Below are 26,223 nucleotides of genomic sequence, written 5' to 3' on the forward strand. Positions count from 1 at the left end.
TTTATTTTTGGTTACAAAAATATAAACGCAACATGTAAAGTTTGTCACGTTTCATGAGCTTAAATTAAAGACCCCAGAAATCGAGCGAAATGCTTGTGCTTCTAGTTCCGACAATGGAGTAATATCCAACGAGTAATCTAACCTAACAATTTCACAATTACCTTATACACACGAGTGTAAAGCAATGAATAAGAATATGTACATTTAAAAAAATATATGAATGAGTGATGGTATAGAACGGCATAGGCAAGATGCAGTGGATGGTATAGAGTACAGTATATACATATGAGATGAGTAATGTTGGGTATGTAAATATATAAGTGGCATTGTTTAAAGTGGTTAGTGATACATTCTTCATCAATTTTTACATTATTAAAGTGGCTGGAGTTGAGTCAGTATGTTGTCAGCAGCCACTCAATGTTAATGATGGCTCTCTAACAGTCTGATGGCCTTGAGATTAGAGGTCGACCGATTTATGATTTTTCAACACAGATACAGATTATTGGAGGACCAAAAAAGATGCCGATTAATTAGGTCTATTTTTATTTATTTGTAATAATGACAATTAAAACAATACAGAATGAACACTTATTTTAACTTAATATAATACATCAATAAAATCAATTTAGCATCAAATAAATAATGAAACACGTTCAATTTGATTTAAATAATGCAAAAACAAAGTGTTGGAGAAGAAAGTAAAAGTGCAATATGTGCCATGTAAGAAAACTAACGTTTAAGTTCCTTGCTCAGAACATGAGAACATATGAAAGCTGGTGGTTCCTTTTTAACATGACTCTTCAATATTCCCAGGTAAGAAGTTTTAGGTTGTAGTTATTATAGGACTATTTCCCTCTAACATTTGTATTTCATTAACCTTTGACTATTGGATGTTCTTATAGGCACTTTAGTATTGCCAGTGTAACAGTATAGCTTCTGGCCCTGTCCTCGCTCCTCCCTGGGCTCGAACCAGGAACACAACGACAACAGACACCCTCGAAGCATCGTTACCCATGCAGAGCAAGGTGAACAACCACTCCAAGTCTAAGAGCGAGAGACATTTGAAACGCTATTAGCGCGCGCTAACTAGCTAGCCATTTCACTTCGGTTACACCAGCCTCAACTCTCGGGAGTTGATATGCTTGAAGTCATAAACAGCGCAATACTTGACGCACACCAAAGAGCTGCTGGCAAAATGCATGAAAGTGCTGTTTGAATGAATGTTTACACGCCTGCTTCTGCCTACCATCGCTCAGTCAGATACTTAGATACTTGTTTGCTTGTATGGTCAGTCAGATTATATGCAACGCAGGACATGCTAGATAAGATCTAGTAATATCATCAACCATGTGTAGTTAACTAGTGATTATGATTGATTGTTTTTTTATAAGATAAGTTTAATGCTAGCTAGCAACTTACCTTGGCTTACTGCATTCGCCTTACAGGCAGTCTCCTGCAACGAGAGGCAGGTCGTTATTGTCTTGGACTTGTTACCTGTAAGGTTGCAATATTGGGTCCCCCGAGCTGACACGGTGATAATCTGTCGTTCTGCCCCTGAACGAGGCAGTTAACCCACCGTTCCTAGGCCGTCATTGAAAATAAGAATGTTCTTAACTGACTTGCCTAGTTAAATAAAGATTAAATAAAGGTGTAAAAAAAAACTTTAAAAAAAAATCTGTGTCCAAAAATACAGATTTCCGATTGTTATGGAAACTTGAAATCGGCCCTAATTAATCGGCCATTCCGATTAATCGGCTGACCTCTACTTGAGAAGCTGTTTTTCAGTCTCGGTCCCTGCTTTGATTTACCTGTACTGACCTCGCTTTCTGGATGATAGCGGGGTGAACAGGCAGTGGCTCGGGTGGTTGTCCTTGATGATCTTTATGGCCTTCCTGTGACAGGGTGGTGTAGGTGTCCTAGAGGGCAGGTAGTTAGCCCCCGGTGATGCGTTGTGCAGACCTCACTACCCTCTGGAGAGCCTTATGGTTATGGGCGGAGCAGTTGCCGTACCAGGTGGTGATACAGCCCGACAGGATGCTCTCGATTGTGCACCTGCAAAAGTTTGAGTGCTTTTGGTGACAAGCTGAGTTTCTGCGCCGCCTTAACCACGCTGTCTGTGTGGTTGGACCATTTCAGTTTGTCTGTGATGTGTACGCCGAGGAACTTAACACTTACTACCCTCTCCACTACTGTCCCGTCGATGTGGATAGGGGGGTGCTCCCTCTGCTGTTTCCTGACGTCCACAATCATCTCCTTTGTTTTGAGTGTGAGGTTATTTTTCTGACACCACACTCCGAGGGCCCTCACCTCCTCCCTCTAGGTCTAGGCAGTCTCTTCGTTGTTGGTAATCAAGCCTACCAATGTAATGTCATCTGCAAACTTGATGATTGAGTTGGAGGCGTGCATGGCCATGCAGTCATGGGTGATTTAAAATGGAACGCACCCTTGTGAGGCCCCAGTATTGAGGATCAGCGGGGTGGAGATATTGTTACCTACCCTCACCACCTGGGGGCGGCCCATCAGGAAGTCCAGGACCCAGTTGCACAGGGCGAGGTCGAGACCCAGGGTCTCGAGCTTGATGACGAGTTTGGAGGGTACTATGGTGTTAAATGCTGAGCTGTAGTTGAACAGCATTCTCACATAGGTATTCCTCTTGTCCAGATGGGTTAGGGCAGTGTGATGTGATTGCGTCGTCTGTGAACCTATTGGGGCGGTAAGCAAATTGGAGTGGGTCTAGGGTGTCAGGTAGGGTGGTGATATGGTCCTTGACTAGTCTCTCAATGCACTTCATGATGACGGAAGTGAGTGCTACGGGGCGGGGCGGTAGTCATTTAGCTCAGTTACCTTAGCTTTCTTGGGAACAGGAACAATGGTGGCCCTCTTGAAGCATGTGAGGACAGCAGACTGGGTTAAGGATTGATTGAAAATATCCGTAAACACACCAGCCTTCTGGTCTGCGCATGCTCTGAGGACGCGGCTGGGAATGACGTCTGGGCCTGCAGCCTTGCGAGGGTTGACACGTTTAAATGTTTTGCTCACGTCGGCTGCAGTGAAGGAGAGCCCGCAGGTTTTGGTAGCGGACCGTGTCAATTTGAATGCACAGAGCTACCGTAGGGAGATCCTGAGGCTCATTGTTGTGCTATTCATCAGCGGCCATCACCTCATGTTTCAGCGTGATAATGCACGGCCCCATGTCGCAAGGATCTGTACACAATTCGTGGAGGCTGAAAATTTCCCAGTTCTTCCATGGCCTGCATACTCAACAGACATGTCACCCATTGAGCTTGTTTGGGATGCTCTGGATCGACGCGTATGACAGCGTGTTCCAGTTCACTCCAATATCCATCAACTTCTCACAGCCATTGAGGATTGGGACAACAGGACACAGTCAACAGCCTGATCAACTCTATGCGAAGGAGATGTTGCGCTGCATGAGGTGCATTGTCACACCAGATACTGACTGGTTTTCTGATCCATGCTCCTACTTTTTATTTTTTTAAGGTATCTCTGCAGATCTGTATTGCCAGTCATGTGAAATCCATAGATTAGGGCCTAATTGTTGCATTATTCATTTGATATTTTTTTCAGTTTATGAATACTGTGGTTGTGACATTCTTGGGCTGTTTTCCATGGGTGTGGCCTGTGGATGTATGACATTGCCCACATGAACGTTGGTGACCAATTGTAATTTTGCAACATACAGTATTCTTAGAATAATTAATTATACTAAACTAAAATATAAAAGCAACATGTAACCATATCAGGAAATCGGGTCAATGTGAATTAAAAAATTCAGTAGGCCCTAATCTATGGATTTCACATGACTGGGAATACAGATATGCATCTGTTAGTCACAGATACATTATAAGAAATAGGCCTCAGGATAACGTCACAGTATTTCTGTGCATTCAAATTGCGGTCAATTTTGTAATTGTGTTCATTGTCCATAGCTTGTGCCTGCCTTACCATAACCCCATAGCCACCATGGGGCACTCTGTTCTCAACATTGACACCAGCAAGTCATCGCCCACATGACACCATATGGGTGGTCTGCAGTTGTTAGGCCAAATTCTCTTAAATTATGTTGGAGGCGGCTTTGGTGGACAATCTTAGTGAACATCCAATTGCAAGCTCCCTCAACTTGAGACATCTCTGGCATTGTGTGTTGACAACAGGACATTTTAGACTGGGCTTTTTGTCCCCAGCACAAGGTGCACCTGTAATGATCATGCCGTTTTAATCAGCATCTTGATATGCCACACCTGTCTGGTGGATGGATTATTTTGAAGGAGAAATTCTCAATAACAGGGATGTAAACATTTGTGCACAACATTTTAGAGAAAAAAGCTTTCTGTGCCTACGCAATATTTCTGGGATCTTTTATGAAACGTGGGGCCAACACGTTGCATTTATTTTGTTCAGTGTAGATTGAGATGAAGATTACTGGATGAAGGGTGGGTCGCACCAACATGGTTTAAATTCATCTAGGGTTAGAGCTAATCTAGATTTTGTAAATCTAGGTTTAATTAATCAGATGTGTTGCACCACTTAATTTTAAATCTGGACCAGTAAATCTCTGAGTAATGGTTTTACACCAATATATGAGGTATTTCATGAGTTGAAAAGAAGTAGCTAGCCTACTTGACAAATCAGGCCACAAAGTTGCTGTTCCTTGATAGAACTACTAACATTACATTGTTATTATTTTAACTCCATTGTGAAAGGTTCTCATTGGTTGGTTTATGGGGAAAAAAACTTGTCGGAGCTGATGGAGGAATTTAGTAATGTACTAGAGGATAAAAAGACAGACAAGATGACTGTCAAAAAGGAAGACACCTGGGCCATTTTATGCAACAAATGTACTGGATCAACACGGCTTAAAGAGAAGGACCCAACTCTGATGAAAGCGTGCTGGAAAAAAAATTAAAAGACAAAAATGATGCGGCAGAGGAGAGGCACGGGCTATTTCAGACCGGAGTCGGGGGGCCTCCCTCCATCCAAGGGAATTGATCCTATCACCCAAAAGATGTGCGAGATGATTCACCAGCAGTTTGCCCCTCTCCATAACCCCCTATGATGACAATGGAAAACTTGACCCACCAATATTTAGTAAGCATAAATAACGGGTAAATATCCATGCCTATAATGCACTTTAAAACTAACGATAACTTCTTATGGCTGAAATCCCGCTAACGGGATCGATATGACAACAGCCAGTGAAAGTGCAGGGCGCCAAATTCAAACAAATCTCATAATTAAAATTCCTCAAACACGAGTATTTTACAGCATGGTAAAGAAACTTGTTAAGCCCACCACGGTGTCCGATTTCAAAAAGGCCTTACGACGAAAGCACACCAAACGTTTGTTAGGTCAGCACCTAGTTACAGAAAAACACAGCCGAGAGGAGTCACAAAAAGCAGAAATAGAGAGAAAATGAATCACTAACCTTTGATCTTCATCAGATGACACTCAGGACTTCATGATACACGATACATGTATATTTTTTGTTCGATCAAGTTCATATTTTTATCCAAAAATCTCAGTTTACATTGGCGCGTTATGTTCAGTAATGTTTTGCTTCCAAAACATTTGTCAATTTACAGAAATTCTCATAATGAACATTGATAAAAGATAAGTGTTATGCATGGAATTATAGATCCATTTCTCCTTAATGCAACCGCTGTGTCCGATTTCAAAAAAGCTTTACAGAAAAAGCACACCATGCAATAATCTGTGCAGCGCTCAGACACAAAAACAAGCAATACAGAAGTCAGAAATAGCATTATAAATATTCACTTTATCTTCATCAGAATGCACTCCCAGGAATCCCAGTCCCAGGTTTTGTTCGATAAAGTCCATTTATGTCCAAATACCTCCTTTTTGTTCGCTCGTTTAGATCACAAATCCAAATTCATGAGGTGCGAGCACTAGATCCAGACAAAGTCTAGAAGTTCCGTTACAGTTCGTAGAAACATGTCAAACGATGTATAGAATCAATCTTTAGGATGTTTTTAACATAACTCTTCAATAATGTTTTAACTGGAGAATTCCTTTGTCTTTAGAAATTAAAATGGAACGCAGCTAACTCTCACAGTCACACGCGAGACTGAGCTCATGGCACTCTGCCAGACCTCTGGTTGAAACAGCTCTCATTCTCTCCTTCACAGTAGAAGCCTCAAACAAAGTTCTAAAGACTGACATCTAGTGGAAGCTGTAGGAAGTGCAATCAGACCGAATTTACATTGTATCTTGGATATGCAAAGAGTTGAAAAACTACAAACCTCAGATTTCCCACTTCCTGTTTAGATTTTTTATGTTATACTCAGACATCATTCAAACAGTTTTAGAAACTTCAGAGTGTTTTCTATCCAAATCTACTATTAATATGCATTATGCATATCTTAGTTTCTGGGCCTGAGTAGCAGGCAGTTTACTCTGGGCACCTTATTCACCCAAGCTACTCAATACTGCCCCCCAGCCATAAGAAGTTAATGCTACTTCACTACAATGTTACTGTTATCAGGCCCGTTACAGCAAGTTGCGTAACATCATTATTCAAACCAAGGCTGGGCATATCATAAGCCCCAATTCAATTGTTGTACAAAATGTAAATAGTCTACTAATCATTAGTTAATTATCATAACACTCAACAGGATTCAACCTGTCGCTAATTATTCTGAGGAACTCGTTTTGGTCTCTCCACAGTAGGATATGCTGCCATTTGATCAGTTAAACCATGTCAAGTGGCAGTTTAGAATGAATCGCCATAATTTATTTTTTATTCATTGAGCAACAGGCTTAAAGTGAAAACTAAACTTACATTACAGGAAGGATTTAATTGAACTAGGATTAGATAAACATTTAGATAAACCTTGATTTAACCTAGTTTAAGCATTAATCCCCAGGACGAGGACGCCGAGTTCACCTTAGCCACAGACTTAGAGATTGGCCATTTTTTCCGTGAGAGGATAGTCCCCCGAGCTATGCTCTACTTCACTGGAGAGGCACTGGAGGACGACGAAAGTGTACGTGTCAAAAACACACACATACAGTGGGGCAAAAAAAGTATTTAGTCAGCCACCAATTGTGCAAGTTCTCCCACTTAAAAGATGAGAGGCCTGTAATTTTCATCATAGGTACACTTCAACTATGACAGACAGAATGAGAGAAAAAATCCAGAAAATCACATTGTAGGATTTTTAATGAATTTATTTGCAAATTATGGTGGAAAATAAGTATTTGGTCACCTACAAGCAAGCAAGATTTCTGGCTCTCGCAGACCTGTAACTTCTTTAAGAGGCTCCTCTGTGCTCCACTCGTTACCTGTATTAATGTCACCTGTTTGAACTTGTTATCAGTATAAAATACAGCTGTCAACAACTGCGAAGTCACACTCCAAACTCCACCTTGGCCAAGACCAAAGAGCTGTCAAAGGACACCAGAAACAAAATTGTAGACCTGCACCAGGCTGGGAAGACTGAATCTGCAATAGGTAAGCAGCTTGGTTTGAAGAAATCAACTGTGGGAGCAATTATTAGGAAATGGAAGACATACAAGACCACTGATAATCTCCCTCGATCTGGGGCTCCACGTAAGATCTCACCCCGTGGGGTCAAAATGATCACAAGAACGGTGAGCAAAAATTCCAGAACCACACGGGGGGACCTAGTGAATGACCTGCAGAGAGCTGGGACCAAAGTAACAAAGCCTACCATCAGTAACACACTACGCCTCCAGGGACTCAAATCCTGCAGTGCCAGATGTGCCCCCCTGCTTAAGCCAGTACATGTCCAGGCCCGTCTGAAGTTTGCTAGAGAGCATTTGGATGATCCAGAAGAAGATTGGGAGAATGTCATATGGTCAGATGAAACCAAAATATAACTTTTTGGTTAAAAACTCAACTCGTCGTGTTTGGAGGACAAAGAATGCTGAATTTACATTTACATTTAAGTCATTTAGCAGACGCTCTTATCCAGAGCGACTTACAAATTGGTGCGTTCACCTTAAGACATCCAGTGGAACAGCCACTTTACAATAGTGCATCTAAATATTTTAAGGGGGGTGAGAAGGATTACTTTATCCTATCCTAGGTATTCCTGAAAGAGGTGGGGTTTCAGGTGTCTCCGGAAGGTGGTGATTGACTCCGCTGTCCTGGCGTCGTGAGGGAGTTTGTTCCACCATTGGGGGGCCAGAGCAGCGAACAGTTTTGACTGGGCTGCGCGGGAACTGTACTTCCTCAGTGGTAGGGAGGCGAGCAGGCCAGAGGTGGATGAACGCAGTGCCCTTGTTTGGGTGTAGGGCCTGATCAGAGCCTGGAGGTACTGAGGTGCCGTTCCCCTCACAGCTCCGTAGGCAAGCACCATGGTCTTGTAGCGGATGCGAGCTTCAACTGGAAGCCAGTGGAGAGAGCGGAGGAGCGGGGTGACGTGAGAGAACTTGGGAAGGTTGAACACCAGAAGGGCTGCGGCGTTCTGGATGAGTTGTAGGGTTTAATGGCACAGGCAGGAGCCCAGCCAACAGCGAGTTGCAGTAATCCAGACGGGAGATGACAAGTGCCTGGATTAGGACCTGCGCTGCTTCCTGTGTGAGGCAGGGTCGTACTCTGCGGATGTTGTAGAGCATGAACCTACAAGAACGGGCCACCGCCTTGATGTTAGTTGAGAACGACAGGGTGTTGTCCAGGATCACGCCAAGGTTCTTAGCGCTCTGGGAGGAGGACACAATGGAGTTGTCAACCGTGATGGCGAGATCATGGAATGGGCAGTCCTTCCCCGGGAGGAAGAGCAGCTCCGTCTTGCCGAGGTTCAGCTTGAGGTGGTGATCCGTCATCCACACTGATATGTCTGCCAGACATGCAGAGATGCGATTCGCCACCTGGTCATCAGAAGGGGGAAAGGAGAAGATTAATTGTATGTCGTCTGCATAGCAATGATAGGAGAATTGAATTGAATTGCATCCAAAGAAAACACCATACCTACTGTGAAGCATGGGGGTGGAAACATCATGCTTTGGGACTGTTTTTCTGCAAAGGGACCAGGACGACTGATCCGTGTAAAGGAAAGAATGAATGGGGCCATGTATCGTGAAATTTTGAGTGAAAACCTTCCATCAGAAGGGCATTGAAGATGAAACGTGGCTGGGTCTTTCAGCATGACAATGATCCCAAACACACCACCCGGGCAATGAAGGAGTGGCTTCGTAAGAAGCATTTCAATGTCCTGGAGTGGCCTAGCCAGTCACCAGATCTCAACCCCATAGAAAATCTTTGGAGGGAGTTGAAAGTCTGTGTTGCCCAGCAACAGCCCCAAAACATCACTGCTCTAGAGGAGATCTGCATGGAGGAATGGGCCAAAATACCAGCAACAGTGTGTGAAAACCTTGTGAAGACTTACAGAAAACATTTGACCTCTGTCATTGCCAACAAAGGGTATATAACAAAGTATTGAGAGACTTTTGTTATTGACCAAATACTTATTTTCCACCATAATTTGCAAATGCATTAATTAAAAATCCTACAATGTGATTTTCAGGATTTTTTGGGGTTGAAGTGTACCAATGATGAAAATTACAGGCCTCGTTTTTTTAAGTGTGAGAACTTGGTGGCTGACTAAATTACTTTTTTGCCCCACTGTAGGCATACAGCAAATGCATGTTATAACATGAGCAAAACTATTGAGTCTGTCATAAGTACATTGATTAAGAGTTTTCCATTTATTTTAATTCATTGAGCAACAGGCTTAAAGTGAAAACTAAATTTAGATTACAGGAAGGATTTAATTTAACTAGGATTAGTTAAACATCTATATAAACCTTGATTTAACCTAGTTTAAGCATTAATCCATGTTGGTGCAACCACCCGAATACTCCTAAGTATTTCTTTTAAAACTTATGATATTGATGTTGAGTCACTCATTGCCATTGTTGGCGATGGAGTGATTTCCCAACTCAAGATAAAGAAAGCAGTGACATTTCCGCCTTCCTTTGAAAACTCATCAATGTTTTGTCAGTGAGGGTGGTGCTCTGTCGCTTACCAGGGAGTGACTGAGAAAAATCGAGATCAAAGAGCATCTGGGTGATGTCACTAATTTCATGGAGGTGTAGTATAGAAGTTATCAGCAGTGTGAATGTAATTTGATCGTTGTTGAGTGATTGATCTATGTCGGGCTGCCCTTTCAGGATTGGCTTTGTGAAACGAAACGATTGTTTGCGAAATGTGAACTTTCTAAATCAAAGTGAAATAATCAAAGGTAATAATTTCCTTTCTCTTACAGTGTCACCTGATGGAGAGCCGGTGAGTAATATATGATCTGCATTTCAGACCCAAATGCACAATTTACTTTTATCAGTTTCTACATTTAATGGAAATATTGTTAGAGGGTCAGTTACTTGAACAGAAGCCTAATCCTGGACTAAAAAAGTGATTTCAATGATTTCCGATTCATAAGGCACTTTGTGCAGAGCCTGTATTTACAAAACATCTCGGAGTAGGATTGGTGATCTAGAATCAGGTTCCCCTTTCCATTAATTCATATAAAAGCGGAAATGGATCCTAGATCAGCACTCCTACTCTGAGTAGTTTTCTGAATTCTGGCCCTGGTCTGGGCTGTGTCTAGGAAAGTGGCCTAAAAAAAACAACTGTCTCCCCAGGACGAGGAAGCCGAATTCACCTTAGCCACAGACTTTGAGATTGGCCATTTTTTCCGTGAGAGGATAGTCCCCCGAGCTGTGCTCTACTTCACTGGAGAGGCACTGGAGGACGATGAAAGTGTACGTGTCAGACACACACATACATACAGGCATACAGCAAATGCATGTTATAACACGAGCAAAACTATTGAGTCCGTCATAAGTACATTTGATTAAGAGTTTTCCATTTCCACAACTTTGTATTTGGTCTGTATTTGCAATCGGGAGCTGTAACAGAATGTGTTACTGTTGTCCTCTTGTCTGTGCAGTTTGAGGAGGAAGAGCTGGAGGAGGGAGTTGAAGAGGTAAGGAGAGGATTGGATATGAATATCTTTATTTGTTAAATGTTTGTGAAATGGAACATACTAAGGAAAATTGTCATTATTTACTCTTGTGATTTAGGAGCAGGATGGTGATGATGATGATGACGAGGGAGACTTTGATCCTAAGGTCAGTATTTAGGCAGTGCTGCTAGTGGACATGCTTCCTTTGAGTGTGTTCTGGTTCTCCTCACCCAGGTACATGTGTGTCAAAGGAAGTAGCCTCCTAGCTCCAACTGATAGTTCTCCTCACCCAGGTACATGTGTGTCAAAGGAAGTAGCCTCCTAGCCCCAACTGCTTATCATATTTCCCTTCACAAAACATTGTTATAACGAGGACGGTAAAACTTAATGTGTTAATTACAGGTCACTTACATTTTTATAGCACCATTCATTGTTTTTATTGCATTTAATCATCTGTTTATTTTAATATTTTTTTAAAAATGTTGTTGTAATTTTCAGTTCAATTGATTTTAAGAAAATTATCCCAATTGTAGTTCAGAGGCAGCTTATTAATATTTTGAACATTTACAAGTAGGCTAGATCTAATAACAGTTTGATATTTTACATTTACTTTTATAATTTTACTATGCTATAATCATAGTATATTATTGTCACTTCTGTTATAGGCATTAGTTGAAACTCAGTGTTAAATTCAAATATCCCTACCATCATATATATATATATAGGCCTATATATAAGCCAATATGACACCAATCTCGAATATTCGCTCATCAATTGGTTGGAGGTGTACCACACACTCCCCGCCTCTGGTCATGAGCCGTCTGTCTGTTATTGAGTACCACATATCAGAATTTGAAGTAAAAAATATACCTTTTTTTTTTTTTCAATTTTGTGGTATCCAATTGGAGTAGTTAGTCTTGTCTCATCGCTGCAACTCCCGTACAGACTCGGGAGAGGCGAAGGTCGAGAGCCAGCCCAACCTAGCCGCACTGCTTCTTGACACAACACACATCCAACCCGGAAGCCAGCCGCACCAATGTGTCGGAGGAAACACCGTACACCTGGCGACCTGGTCAGCGTGCACTGTGCCCGGTCCGCCACAGAAGTCACTAGTGCGCGATAAGACAAGGATATCCCTGCCGGCCTAACCCGGACGTCGCTGGGCCAATTGTGCGTCTCCATGGACCTCCCGGTCGTGGCCGGCTGCGATAGAACACATCAGAATTTATTACGTTTGGGATCGCTTGTTCAGCAACCACACAGCTACTTGCACTATGCTGCCAGTCATAAATGTATGCAAACAAACCTAGCTACTGTATATAGCTAGTTATATGGTGGTATTCAAGCTGAGGTTAATCTATAAATGGAAACATGTTGATTGGCGATGTAGCAAATTAGCTAATGTTAGCGTGCTTATACAAAATTGCTGGATCGAATCCCTGAGCTGACAAAGTAAAAAAATCTGTCGTTCTGCCCTTGAGCAAGGCAGTTAACACGCTGTTCCCCAGGCGCCGAAGACATGGATGTCGATTATGGCAGCCCCCCACATCTTTCTGATTCAGAGGGGTTGGGTTAAATGCGGAAGACGCATTTCAGTTGAAGGCATTCAGTTGTATAACTGACTAGGTATCCCCCTTGCCCCTTTATTATTTAGTATATGTAAAGACAAGATTACATCAAGAATAGTGTGATGGGTGACGATATTAACCTATCACTTGTGAATGATGCCCAGCATAAGAAACAATGCCGAATCATATCCTCACACCTCATGTAGCCTAGCCCATAGGCCTATATGTTTCAATAAGGTTTGTAATCACAACTAAAGTGGCCAAAGGACTTCTTTTAAAATGAAGCACATTAATCTTAACTCCACTCACGCAAATTTTATAGTAAAAGCATTACATCCATATTTTGAAGTGGACATTAGCGCTTATCCTACTGCCATGTGCGCATTGCTGCTCCTATGTGAAGAAATAGCCTAATAGTTTATCAACATTTTAAGCTAAATGTCCTCATTGTTGCGTCAGGCTCATTGTTTAAAGCAGGTTTTTTGATGCTAGTGGTTGTATTCATTTGGGATCTATCGCATCCCACAACTGTCCTAGACTATTTTTGGAATATTTATTTCTCATCAGAATAAAATAGGTCAACTTTTGAACTATGGGGGATAGTAGGTTGACATAGGCTAGTGCTTTTGCTGTTCGTTAGGCCTACTCGTATTGTTGGCTGGCAAAGTAAATGTGGACAATTCTTCCATCATCTTCAATATGCACCTCGAAATTGGATAAGGACGCGCGCAGTTGTGTCCCCGATGTCTGTCTTCATTTGTAGTTCTGTGGGAGAGCCGATCACGTGATGGATCGCGCAGCACTCAAGAAGGGTGCACTGGCCGCAAAATGCATGGATTTTTTTTAGGATGTATTGTGAAATTCTAGGCTTTATTAAGTGCTTGTCAAATTGTGAATGAGTGACAGCCTGTGCAAAAAAACAAAGCAGAACTCCTATCTTTTCAAGCTACTTTTTTTCAAATTATTAGTACAGCCTTACAATGTATTAAAAATCACAACATATAGCCCAATGTTTGTAGAACAACTAAAGTTACGTGAATCACTCTAAGCACATGTACCTATTTCTTTAACTGCTCAACACAGAATAGCTGCATGTGCACAATCCCTCAAATCGTTTGAAAATATCCTATTATATTCAGCTTTGTTCAATTGTATTCTTCATACTATAAAATAATGCCACGGAATTCTAAGGAAATCCTGTCTGCTAAATGAAGTAGTGTAGCCCACAGCCATTTGGCATGGCCAGATCAGGACCTAACATAAGGACAACTCAGAGTATGCTATTTTGTTCTTCTGAAATATGCATTTTCTTCATGTTTCTTTAGTCCTGTCTAAAATACATAATGGATTTATTGTGATGGTGTATTACATGGATTTATTAGACTTTTTAAAATGTAGATGTTCCAAAGGTCTGCATCAGTGGCTTGTAGGTTAAATGTGGAAGGCAGGAGATGCTAAATGTGTTTGTTAATTAACGATCAATTACCGTGAGACCGACAATTATTGCGTGACAATCACCAGCTGACACAATTTTGTGACTGCCACAGCCCTAGCAGTGGCGGATTGTGGGCATGCGCCTGTCACTGAGAAATGCCAACACCAGCTAGTTGACATGGCCCCGGGCCGTCTTTATGCACTTGTTAATGTCCTCCTCCCACTGAAACATCCAACATTCAGATGACTACCTACAAATCAGCTCGCATCTGAGTCATGACGGCTGTCCCCTTTGTTTCCCCCAAGTCATTTCCAACGAGGTGGATGACTATGATATAGTCACGGTCACACCTCGTCTTGCCAATTTGCTTTTGATTATTAAGATTATGAGCTGGGATCTTATCAATAAATTCAATAAAACACATAATATTGTGAGGGTTCACAAGGAGAACATGTGTTATGCTGTATAAACTGTGGTTCAAGCCCTGAATGCTGGATGCCGTGGTATGGGTTTGACAACATTTTACTTTTTACTGTTCTAATTACGTTGGTAATCAGTTAATAATAGCAATAAGGCACCTCGGGTTTGTGGTATATGGCCAATATGGGATATATCCAGGCACTCTGCCTTACATTGAACAGCCCTTAGCTGTGGTATATTGGTCATATACCACACCCACTCAGGCCTTATTGATTAATTATGTTGTGCATCACATTCCGGTGTAAAAAACATGGATTAAAAACCAAAAACGACGTTTGAAGTGACAGTCTTTGAAGCCGAAAAAGGAACAACAATGCCTTTTCCACCCATGCTCTACCAAGGTTTTCCAGCACACAGCTTTGACCTAGTACAGTAGCTATGTTGGTATTGTAGGTTGCTTAGGATTCAAACCTTCTCAAACAGCCTAATTCATACTCTTAGAGGTGCTTCCACAATAATGTGATTTGTACCACATATACAGGGTAAAGTATTGGATTCTTCACACCACAGTGACATTCCATTGCGCTACCTTTTCATGTTTTTATTTAATGAATTGCAAGCTTTGGTTTTATACTTACAAGACCATCAGGCTTGCTGTTTTGTTTTGTAGTAATGTGGTGCATGCCTGTATTTACTTAACCTCTTTTGGCGCATGAAACGCTAGCGGGACACCTACGACAACATCCGGTGAAATTGCAGAGCGCAAAATTCAAAAATCATATTAAACATTCATGAAAATACAAGTGTCTTACATCGTTTAATAGCTTCACTTCTTGTTATTCCAACCGCCATGTCAGATTTCACGGCGAAAGCATACCAAGCGATAATCTGAGGACAGCGCCCCACACAAATACTTTTTCAACCAGCACAGGCATCACAAATAGCGATTAAATGAATCACTTATCTTTTGAAGATCTTCCTCTGTTTGCAATCCCAAGGGTCCCAGCTACACAATAAATGGTTGGTTTGTTCGATAAAGTCCTTCATATCCCAAAAATGTCCATTGAGGTGGCGAGGTTGTTTCAGTAATCCACTCGTTCAACATGCATACAAACAAATCCAAAAGGTTACCAGTAAAGTTCATCCAAACAAGTTAAACAATGTTTCTAATTAATCCTCAGGTATTCTAATATCTAAATGTATAGGGAAGATAAATAACGAAGAGCGTGCACATCATTCACGTGCCAACAAGACTACATTTCTAATGAAATACACCTTGAAGTTTTCCCCACTACTTGCTCATTTTTCAAAAACAAGCCTGAAACCCTTTCTAAGACTGTTGACATGTACTGGAAGCCATAGGAACTGCAATCTGGGTCTTTCCTATTTGTATATCCCATAGGCAAGCATTGAAATGGCCTGTGACCTCAAATAAATATTTCCGAATGGCTTTTCCTCGGTTTTCGCCTGCCATATCAGTTCTGTTATACTCACGAACATTATTTTAACAATTTTAGAAACTTCAGTGTTTTCTAGCCAATGCTAGAAAACCAAGTATATGCGTATCCTAGCTTCTGGGCCTGAGTAACAGGCAGTTTTCTTTTGGCATGTCAGTCATCTGAAATTCCTGACAATAACCAGTATGCTAATGAAGTTAAACCTTATTTTAGCAAAACATGTCAGGGATTTTTTTAAAATCATAATAACATACACGTTTTAGGTGCCTAATATAACATGTGTGTTGGACACAATAGCTCAGATGGAGCCTGTTTGCATTCCTGATTTCTGTAACTGCTTACCTGGTGTAATATTGACAAGCTCAGAATAGTAAACGTGCTACATTTGCTTTATGAGTAGTGCCTGACTATAGGGTGGCAACGCATCCATTTTAAGTGGTTTTCAATGGGTCTTTCTCCATTCTGATTGTTTTATACTGTTCAATTCAACCCAAAATAATTTTCAGCACTTACATACATTTCTGCATTTCCTGCACTCATTTGAGATCATTTCTACACTTCTAGGCCTTATTTTAACCAAGTGTTGCAATTTCGATTTTACTTTTGGGTGAACATTTGGCATCATGGAAATATGATTATTCTATAGTTAGAGTATAATAATAGTCGGCACTTTGAATACAGTTGGTAGAAACCAAAATTGTTAAGTGTTTCCTAGGGGACCCAATAATCTTTGGCTACATTGCATGTTTTCTCTTAGCTACTTCTTGTAGCTTACATATTCATGCTTTGCGTATTCCTCTTTGATTTAGAAGATACTGTTGCACAAACATACCAATTTTAAGTCTACACCATCACTGGTATTATCAGGCTGTTTTGCTAATTACATTTGCTCTGACTCAGTACATTTATTTGCTAGCTGGCGATTAGCATTAGCGGCTAACAAGATTTAGGCCCAACTTGCTAAGAAAAGACAAACTAGCTGTTTGAAGATGTAAGGAACACCAGCTAATGGTGTAATAATAAAATGCTAGTGGATTTATAAGAAGCAAAGTGAGGACATTCCTTGAGTGACGGGGCGGGGCTAGGTCTGTGAAAAGTGGCGCGGAGAGATGACTTAAGTAGCGACGTAAACTATAAAAATCCATATTACACACGTCGTATCACATTAAACAAACCAAACATTCAAATACCGTTATAGAAGGTAAAGTAAAAACCCAAACTGGTCCGTGCATCAATACCGGTATATCATAAAATACGGAACACCACCCAGCCCTAGCTTAGAACCACTTGTGTTTCAAACATGGTCCTGTTTTATCAATTGCTGTGCTGTTCAATGGACAGTTCATTAACTCTGTCAAAATGTGTAACTTTAAGCAAATGTTTTTTACTTGTACCCAAACATTAAAAAAAAAATACAAGTTGAAGAAATTAATGGACGTATACTGAACAAAAATAGAAATGCGACATCTAACAATTTCAAAGATTTACTGATTAGTTCCTATAAGGAAGTCAAGTCAATTTAAATGAATTCATTAGGCCCTAATCTATGGATTTCGCATGACTCGGCAGGGGGTGGGTGTGCATGGGAGGTTATAGGGAGCCAGGCCAACCCAATCAGAATTAGTTTTTCCCCACAGAATGGCTTTATTACACTGTAATGATCATGCTGTTTAATCATTTCTTTATATGCCACACCTGTCAGGTGGATGGATTATCTTGGAAAAGGAGAAATGCTCACTAATAGGGAAGTGTGCATTTCTGTGTTGAGAAATATTATTTGTGCATATACAACATTTCTGGCATTTTATTTCAGTTCATGAAACATGGGACCAACACTTTACATGTTGTGTTTTTGTTCAGTGTAAATTCAGGATGAGTCCGGCAAAAGAATAATAGTTTCACATTTCGTCCAATTTAACCGACCACCATTAACCGGTTAACAAGTTAAATTCGTTCCAAATGATAAAATGTCGGACCAACAAAATGCATCTGTAGCCAACAAGGAACGGATATTTTTCATTAAGCGCTTAATTGAAACATGCAAAAATGGCAAGCCTATCATCTCACAGCAAAGAGGCTATATATGACTTATTTATTATTTTGAAACCGTTCTTGTGATGTGCAGTGTTGTGCCTTAAGCCCAGGATGAGTTGCGCCGCTTTCACACTTTTTTTTGTAGGGAGTCCTCGACCAGGGGTTCATCATATTTGGGGATCCTTGACATGAAAAGGTTTCAACCCCTGGCCTAGGCTATCCATTTGGCAAATTGTACACGTTTAGCTTGTCCAATTAGGAACATGTTGGCACATAAAATCAAATGTAACAAACTAAGCGCTGTCTATTTTCAGAGCGATGACGTTACACACACACCTTTGTCTGTCTGATAGCTTACCGTATTGCCTATGCACAAATTCAATTGATTGGACATGATTTGGAAGGGCAAACACCTGTCTATAAAATGTCCCACAATTGACAGTGCATGTCACAGCAAAAAAATGAGCCAGGAGGTTGAAGCGCTCCGAGACAGGTTTGTGTCGAGGCAGATCTGGGGAAGGGTACCAGGGTCTGCAGCATTGAAAGTCCCCAAGAACCCAGTGTTCTCCATGCTTAAATGAAAGAAGTTTGGAACCACCAAGACTCTTCGTAGAGCTGGCCGCCCGGCCAAACTGAGCCATCGAGGGAGAAGCGACTTGGTCAGGGAGGTGACCAAGAACATGGTCGCTCAGACAGAGCTCCAGAGTTCCTCTGTGGAGATGAGAGAACCTTCCAGAAGGACAACCATCTTTGCGGAACTCCACCAACCAGGCCTTTATGGTAAAGTGGCCTGACATAACCCACTCCTCAGTAAAAGGCAAATGACAGCCCGCTTGAAGTTTGCCAAAAGACACTTAAATGACTCTGACCATGAGAAACCACATAATTGCAAAAGTTTTCTCATGATCAATTAGCGTTTTAAAAGGATTAGCGAACGCAACGTGCCATTGGAACACAAGAGTGATGGTTGCTGATAATGGGCCTTTGTATGCCTATAAAGATATTCCATAAAAAATCTGGTGTTTCCAGCTACAATGGTCATTTACAACATTAGCAAGTTAACACTTTCTGATCAAGTTGATGTGATCTTAATGGACAAATGTGCTTTTCTTTCAAAAACAAGGACATTTCTAAGGGACTCAACTTTTGAATGGCAGTATACATCTAGGATAGTTTATTTCAGGCTGACCATTATTAGCATCTATTGAGTTGCAATGTACAATCAATTGAATGTTTAAATCATTCTACAAAATATGTTTTTGCAGCAACACAAAGGTTACAGCAAAACCAAATGTTTTACTGTTCATGAGTCACAAATTATTTTTTAAATGTATTACCATGATACGATTCACTGCGATTAAACCGAACCCCAAATATTACATTGACGAAGTGAAACATTTGATTTGGCTTTTTTACTTTTATGTGAAGCGGGGTCTCTGTTATACAGTAAATTAAACGTGTATGGCCTTACAGCATAATGTAGATCCGACATCATCACTCCCCGTCAGTATATTGCGTTTCTATCTGAATAACCCTATGGTTTTGTTCCTGACCATTGTTATTGTCTCTCCCCTCCCCCTGTACTTCCCATTACAGGCATAAGCAATCATTCATTCTCACCCCATGCATTTCTAGGTAAGGGAGAAATTAAAATGACACTGCATTCTGTACTTTGTATTTTTGTCTTGGCTCACTTCTCTCTCCATCTACACCTTTCTCCTTTTCTCTATCCAGACATTTCTTTATCCATCACTCCATCCTTCATTCTGTTGTCAAGCTTAACCCCCTAGAGTCGATGCCCGCTGCCCCTTGGAAATGTAATTAGCGTAATAAAACAATCCCAATCAAAAATCTGTTTAAGATGGAGATGTTTTTTGTTGTTGCATGGGCTGCACCTCAATCCACGTCACCCTTCTGCATCTGTTTGTCAGACCATGAGACATCCCGAAAATCCTTCTTCCCATGAAAACGTCTGTAGCGTCAAAGGTTTACCCCACAAACTATTATGACCGCTCTATGGAAAGATGGTGAACACAATGGTCTTCCCCATTTTGCTCTACGATCCCCACAAGCGTTGCGGGTCTTACGGTACATCCGATCTGCAACTTCTGTCTGTAGCATCTGAACCTTTTGGGCTACACACTGTGACCCCTCTGCGAAGATGTGAGCCTCAAGACTAGTCTGAAGAGAGCCTGGCACCAGTTTGAAAAAATGTATCGAAGTATACTGAACAAAAATATAAATGCAACATGTGAAGTGTTGGTCCCATGTTTCATAAGCTGAAATTAAAGATCTGACATTTTTCATATGCACAAAAGCTTATTTCTCAAATATTTTGTGCACAAATGTGTTTACATCCCTGTTAGTGAGCGTGTCTCCTTTGCCAAGATAATCCATCTACCTGTGTGGCATATCAAGAATCTGATTAAGACAGCATGATCATTACACGGGTGCCCCTTGTGCCTGGGATAGTAACAGGCCACTCTAAAAATGTGCAGTTTTGTCACAAGACACAATGCCACAGACGTCTCAAATTGTGGGAGCGTGCAACTAGCATGCTGACTGCAGGAATGTCCACCAGCGCTGTTGCCAGAGAAATGAATGTTCATTACTCTACCATAAGCCGCTTCCAATGCCGTTTGAGAAAATTTGGCTGTACAGCCAACTGGCCTCACAACCGCAGACAACATGTAACCACGCCAACCCAGGACCTCCACATCCGGGCTCCTTCACCTGCGGGATCGTCTGAGACCAGCCACTCGGACAGTTGACAGCTGAGTGTTTGTCTGTAATACTTTTTGTGGGGATAAACTCATTCTAATTGGCTGGGCCTGGCTATCAGTGGGTGGCCCTATGACCTCCCAGGCCCACCAGTGGCTCCTCCCCTGCCCAGTCATGTGAAATCCATAGATTAGAGCTTCTTTTATTTATTTAAATTGCCTGATTTCCTTATGAACCGTAACTCTGTCAAATTGTTGCATTTATATTTTTGTTCAATGTGTACATGTGTAAAATATATAATAGTTTAGTGTCTAAAATAAGGGGGTATACTCTAGAGGGTTAACTCCCGTCTCTTCACAACCCGGTCAGAACCCTGTTGCTTTCACTCAATCTTTCCAATATGTTTATTTTTCTTAGTTGTACCGCTCTATCCTTTATTCTTAAGTAGTACCCGGTGTCTCACTAAAGGCTAACTCTCTTCTCATTACTTGGTCAAAAACTTATTCCAGTCCAATTGAGATTCTCCCCTAGTCACCCTTCTCACTCGTCGCTCTCGCTCTCTTTCGTAACTTTTTCTCCTCTTGGCTTGATCTGTTCTTTTGACACTAGTTCAATTAGCTGACTATCTCTGCCTGTTTCCTTCAACCTCACCCACCCCTCTGCCGTCTTTGTCCCTCAAACCTTCCCCTCAGCTCTCATCTCTCTCTCCTTCCTCCCCTCAGAAAGAAGAGCCCCAGCCTGCCGAGTGCAAACAGCAGTAACCGTGGTGACCAGGGGAGATTGGCCGAGGTGCTGCTGTCCCTCAAATCAGTCCTCATCCAATCAGGAGGTCTTCCCGCCCCTGTTGGCTCCGCCCCTTATGAACTCTCATACAAACGCAATAGAACACAACCAAACAGTGTTTTTAATACATGCATGCCCATTTTTCTGCTGTCCTGTCCCCCGCCCTCTGTTTTAGCTTCATTCATAACCAATTAAGAAGTGACCTGGACTTTAAACAATTCACCATGGCAACGTAGAGTTAGTCTACTTCACAAGTAGGTGACTACTGCCGAGAACTTCAGAATATTCAAATTTAACCCAAACTTTAGTTTTCACAAATAAGTTACTCAGGGTTTTATAAGGCTAATAAGATAAGTGTTAATTTACCAGGAAACTGCTGAACAGGTTTGACTTAATACATCACTGGGGTTGCTGACAAGTTTTTTTTTTTTTTTCTTCTTCTTTATGGTGTTTTTAATACACGGTGTATTACTCTCAATTTGATTTTCTTTTCTAATGTTCATGTCCTTGGACTATTTATTCTGGTTTCATGGAGCTGTATGAAGTGGTGCATTATGGGAAAGTATTTTAGGTCCCACCCACAATAGATAAGGCCCATTCTCATTCACCATGCAAATGCCCAACAAACATTTGTCCCTTCTTTCCTAGGCTTTGCAAGACTAACGAAATGTTTATACTGCCAAATGGTATTTTTTAATATGTGAGATGGTTTTAAGCGTTTTGAAAATGTCTTGCCATACTACTGCTTTGACTGTGCCCGGACTCGTAGGGCTTAACTAAATATGGCTACACTTCTCATGGCCAGCCATTTGAATACATTTGGAAACGATGGCATGATCCTAAACCTGTCGTTCCTAATTCCTTATTTGTCCCTTTTAGCTGATCTGAAAGGACCTTGTAGGTTTAAGCAATATAACAGATATTATATAGTTGATGTTATAACAATCCTGCCTTTTAGAGGTTTAGGTGGAGTTATTACCATACTGCGGATACGTGTACAGGGTTATTTGGTTTGAAAGTGCAATTTACAAATCGTCACAGCACACTAAACAAGAAAAGGGATAGCAGTACAAGATGGTAAAATGTAAAGCTTAACGTTAGTAGAATATAAAACATACCTATCCAGTCCTCGGATATATGTTAGGGGAAGGAAATAAGGGTGTTTGTGTATAAGTTTGGAATTGGGCCAGAGAAGGTTGAGGTGTTGTGGCAGTCATCATAAATGGTGCCCATCGTTACAGAAGGCTCCCAATCCAACCCCTCCACCACCAAACATGTTCTGTCCATATTCCTGCTAACATACAATGACATTTAAACATGTATTACTCTCCTAAGAATGCTTATTTGTCTATAGAATGTCTCCCCAAACGTGGGACAACCGGTTGCCCATGTACTTGATCTTATCAGCACATCGATGCTGGTTGGTATGGTGGTCAGCGTGGTAGCAATGGTCATCGTTACAGTGCTTTACCACACATATCCCCTCTTTTTTAATAAAGATTGTAGAGCCCTCATTTTTGAAAGGACCGATCTCTTGAAGCCACGGTGACGTCTTCATCCTCCCCACCTAATTGGACCTTGTGCTAGAAATGGCCTTATCTGGTTCCTCACAATTTGTTACTTGCGCAATATTATTTTCAATTTGTACAGAATTAGTTAATATTCTATTAAAGTTGTGTGACAAGACTGTTTCTGTTAATTGTTTTTGTGTGTCCAGCCATGTTTATTGCAGTGGGTGGGTAATATCTGATATACATTCATTTAAAGTAATTGTACCACTGAATAGTGTTACATTAAGCTCTGAGTTACACATGCAGGTGTTATGAAATGTCCCTTCTGTGATGAATAAAGTAGCGATCTACTGGTAGTGTCCTGGCTAAACTCCCAATCTGGCCCTCAAACCATCATGGTCACCTAATAATCTCCAGTTTACAATTGGCTCATTAATCCCCCTCTCCCATGTAACTATTCCCCAGGTCGTTGCTGCAAATGAGAACGTGTTCTCAGTCAACTTACCTGGTAAAATAACGGGATAAATAAATTTTAAAAATAGTACCGGTCTCGAGACCACATATAAAGTGTCTCGGTGTCGGATACATTTGTACTAGAAAATTAAATAAATAAAACCGCTCTGCCAGGATGTATATATACACACACACATAATCCTTTGTTTAAACAGATATAAAGGCTAAGATTATAGACCTGTTTATGCAGTGGCTAACCTGTAGTAGGCCTTCAGTTTGTGGCAGCAACCTGTCAATCCCTACTGATGCTTACCAAAGTAGTGTGGTTGAGGTATACGACTTATCAATTATGCAGTACAATAGAGTAATCATGCACAAAGTAGCCTACACAATCTCAAAATGTGAATCATATTCACATGCGTGCTGCACACACAGCCTAGTTTCTACTGAATATCATCTGCAGGCAGCAAGAGTGTTCAGCTCTCAACTGATTTTGGCATGGAGCAGCTCACAGAAGAATGACATGGGTAGCCGGTAGGGTAGGAAAGAAGTAAATGCTAACTGGGACAGCAACGGGTATCCGAACCAGGTATTGGAAAAAGTAGTCCGAAGTCTTGGTTAGTAGGCTATTTGTGATGCGCAATGGTCATCATGCTCTGATTGCATCAGGTGCATATGGGTGGAAAGAGGCCCACCCAATCAGATTGATGAGGTTTAAGCATTGTAGAATTAGACCATCACAATTTTTTATTTACTACAGTGTCTATTAATTGTTCACACTATTGCTATAGAATTTTTGTAAATGCCTTAGTATACGTAATTCCCAAACAAGAATTTGTGAAAATGACCATATCTAATTGGTCGCTTATCATGTTTTTTTAAGTGTCATTCTTTCTGGTGGTGTATATGAACAGATTTGATTAAGATTTCATGTTGCTAAAATGTTTTTAGTTCCGCTTTCAATGCAACAGTGTTTCACACGCGTTCTTTTCAAAGAGATGGCTAACAGCAAGCACCCTGCAAAAAAATAAAAACCGTTCCACTCACCAGATGATTATTTGGAACTTAACTTGTTGAAAGTTATTCTTGAAAAGGGACAAGAAAAGCTAACGTAAACTCACTCACTTTTGTACATTGCCTTGGTCCGTACAATTGACCCTATTTTAGCGCCCCAAAAACGTAATACTTCCAGATCAACTGTAATGTCAATACCATTGTAAAGCACAATTTCTCCCCTTTCCAGCAGAATCTATTACATGACCCCCACGCTGCCCGTTTATGCATAATTCAACAAGGCAATGAGCGCCGTTGGGTCTTTAAAAAAATGGCGGGTGGGGAAGCGAAACTAATGCGTGATAGTGAGAAGGAAAATTGCTTTTTTTCACTCGATCTATCACCTTATCGCCTCTAAAATGTAAATAAAACACTATATAGAGTTTAATGTGTCATTACATACATATTTCGAAGGTTTGTGTCAAATTTGAATCAAGTTTTTAGGGCGGTGCTAAAGTGATCTTCAGAAGTAAACAGTGGCTATGAGAATGGTGATCGCTTACAGTGACGATGCAAACAATGACTAGGTATCCCCCCCTTACCCCCGTCACTGTCTGTTTCTTGTTTTTAAATGATGAGAGAAGTGCTACACCTGGGTGGAGCGAGATTGTAAGACAGAAATAGTTGCTTTATGCGTGCTGTACGTTACGACATGACACGTCACGATGTAACGGAGGGTCTGTTTTTTCAACTTTTCTCTAATACTATAGAGCCAATACCTTATCAATCAACGCTTGAATAGAAACGTAGTTCACACCCCCGATTTTGAAGTCAACACAGTCTCTACAGTCCCGTTAGTTTTCTTTGTAGGCTCGCTTGAATGAATGTTGCAGTTGTGCACATTTGTACGGAATGGGGTGAGTTTACATTAACTGTCTTTTGGGCGGTAGGTAGCTTAGTGGTTAGAGAATTGGGCCAGTAACCGAAAGGTTGCTGGATCTAATCCCTGAGACTGAGGAGGTAAGAATCTGCTGTTCTGACAATGAACAAGGCAGGTAACCCACTGTGCCCCGGTAGGCCATCATTGTAAATAAGAATTTGTTCTTAACTAACTTACCTAGTTAAAAAAATTTAAATGACAGTGGGAAAACTATTGCACAGTGACCATGTCTTTGTCTAGCTTCTGATGGCCCAGCCAATGGCTGGCTAGATGTATCTCCCCAGAGACCAGCGAAGAAAATTCCTGATTAGATCTTTTTTTCCCCCACATTTGGTGTTAACCCTTTCCAACAAAAATTGAAGATATTAATCTGAACATAATTGAAAATAATATTTTTTCACTATTCTGAATGTCTAAAGAATCCACATATTGTTCTGAAATATGAACACAGAAATACTGGACATTTTGAAATCAAACTGACAAAATTACAATCATGGACTTGAATTACACTCACATCTGGTCTCGGTCTTGACTGTCAAGGTAGTGGAAGTATTGAACCCCCCCAAACTATGGTTGCATCTCAATAGTATGAAATGGTTTCCTCCTAGTCGCCTGTTCATCTTTACTGAATTGGAGAAAGCAGAAGATCTAGCTGAAGTCTATGGTGGATGGTTGCCAGTGCAGACATTTGTTTCCACCTGAATTAATATGAAGGAACATGCTTGTTAATCTCCATATTGATTTCAGCTACCCCCAAGAAGACTAGCAGAGGAAGCCACTTTAGACTATCAAGATGTGGCCTAAGAGCCGAGGACAAAGGAGTTGACTAAAGCAGAAAGAGACTGGTATCCAGTGTAGATGAATTAGCAATGCATCTGGCAAACAGCTAGGCATCTAGAATGCCAGGAATCTCTTAATTCTGATTGGCTGATATAATA

At 41.1% G+C, this 26,223-nt stretch overlaps 1 protein-coding gene across 6 annotated transcripts in view; it reads left to right on the top strand.

The window, feature by feature from the left end:
* Positions 1-23,074, top strand: part of nap1l4a (nucleosome assembly protein 1-like 4a) — a 61,951-nt gene extending 38,877 nt beyond the window's left edge. For 4 of the 6 annotated variants that reach the window (XM_029668801.2, XM_029668806.2, XM_029668803.2 and 1 more), the window contains exons 10-14: positions 10,272-10,291; positions 10,648-10,767; positions 10,956-10,991; positions 11,089-11,136; positions 21,328-23,074. In XM_029668801.2, coding sequence (XP_029524661.1) covers positions 10,272-10,291; positions 10,648-10,767; positions 10,956-10,991; positions 11,089-11,136; positions 21,328-21,366 — 263 coding nt within the window. In that variant the 3' untranslated portion in view covers positions 21,367-23,074. Of the gene's footprint in view, positions 1-10,271; positions 10,292-10,647; positions 10,768-10,955; positions 10,992-11,088; positions 11,137-19,480; positions 19,520-21,297 lie in introns of all 6 variants that reach the window. The other 2 variants (XM_065022742.1, XM_029668807.2) reach the window with 2 other exon arrangements.
* The last annotated feature ends 3,149 nt before the right edge of the window (positions 23,075-26,223 follow it).

This window comes from Oncorhynchus nerka, linkage group LG9a, assembly GCF_034236695.1.
Source record: "Oncorhynchus nerka isolate Pitt River linkage group LG9a, Oner_Uvic_2.0, whole genome shotgun sequence".
NCBI lineage: Eukaryota > Metazoa > Chordata > Actinopteri > Salmoniformes > Salmonidae > Oncorhynchus > Oncorhynchus nerka.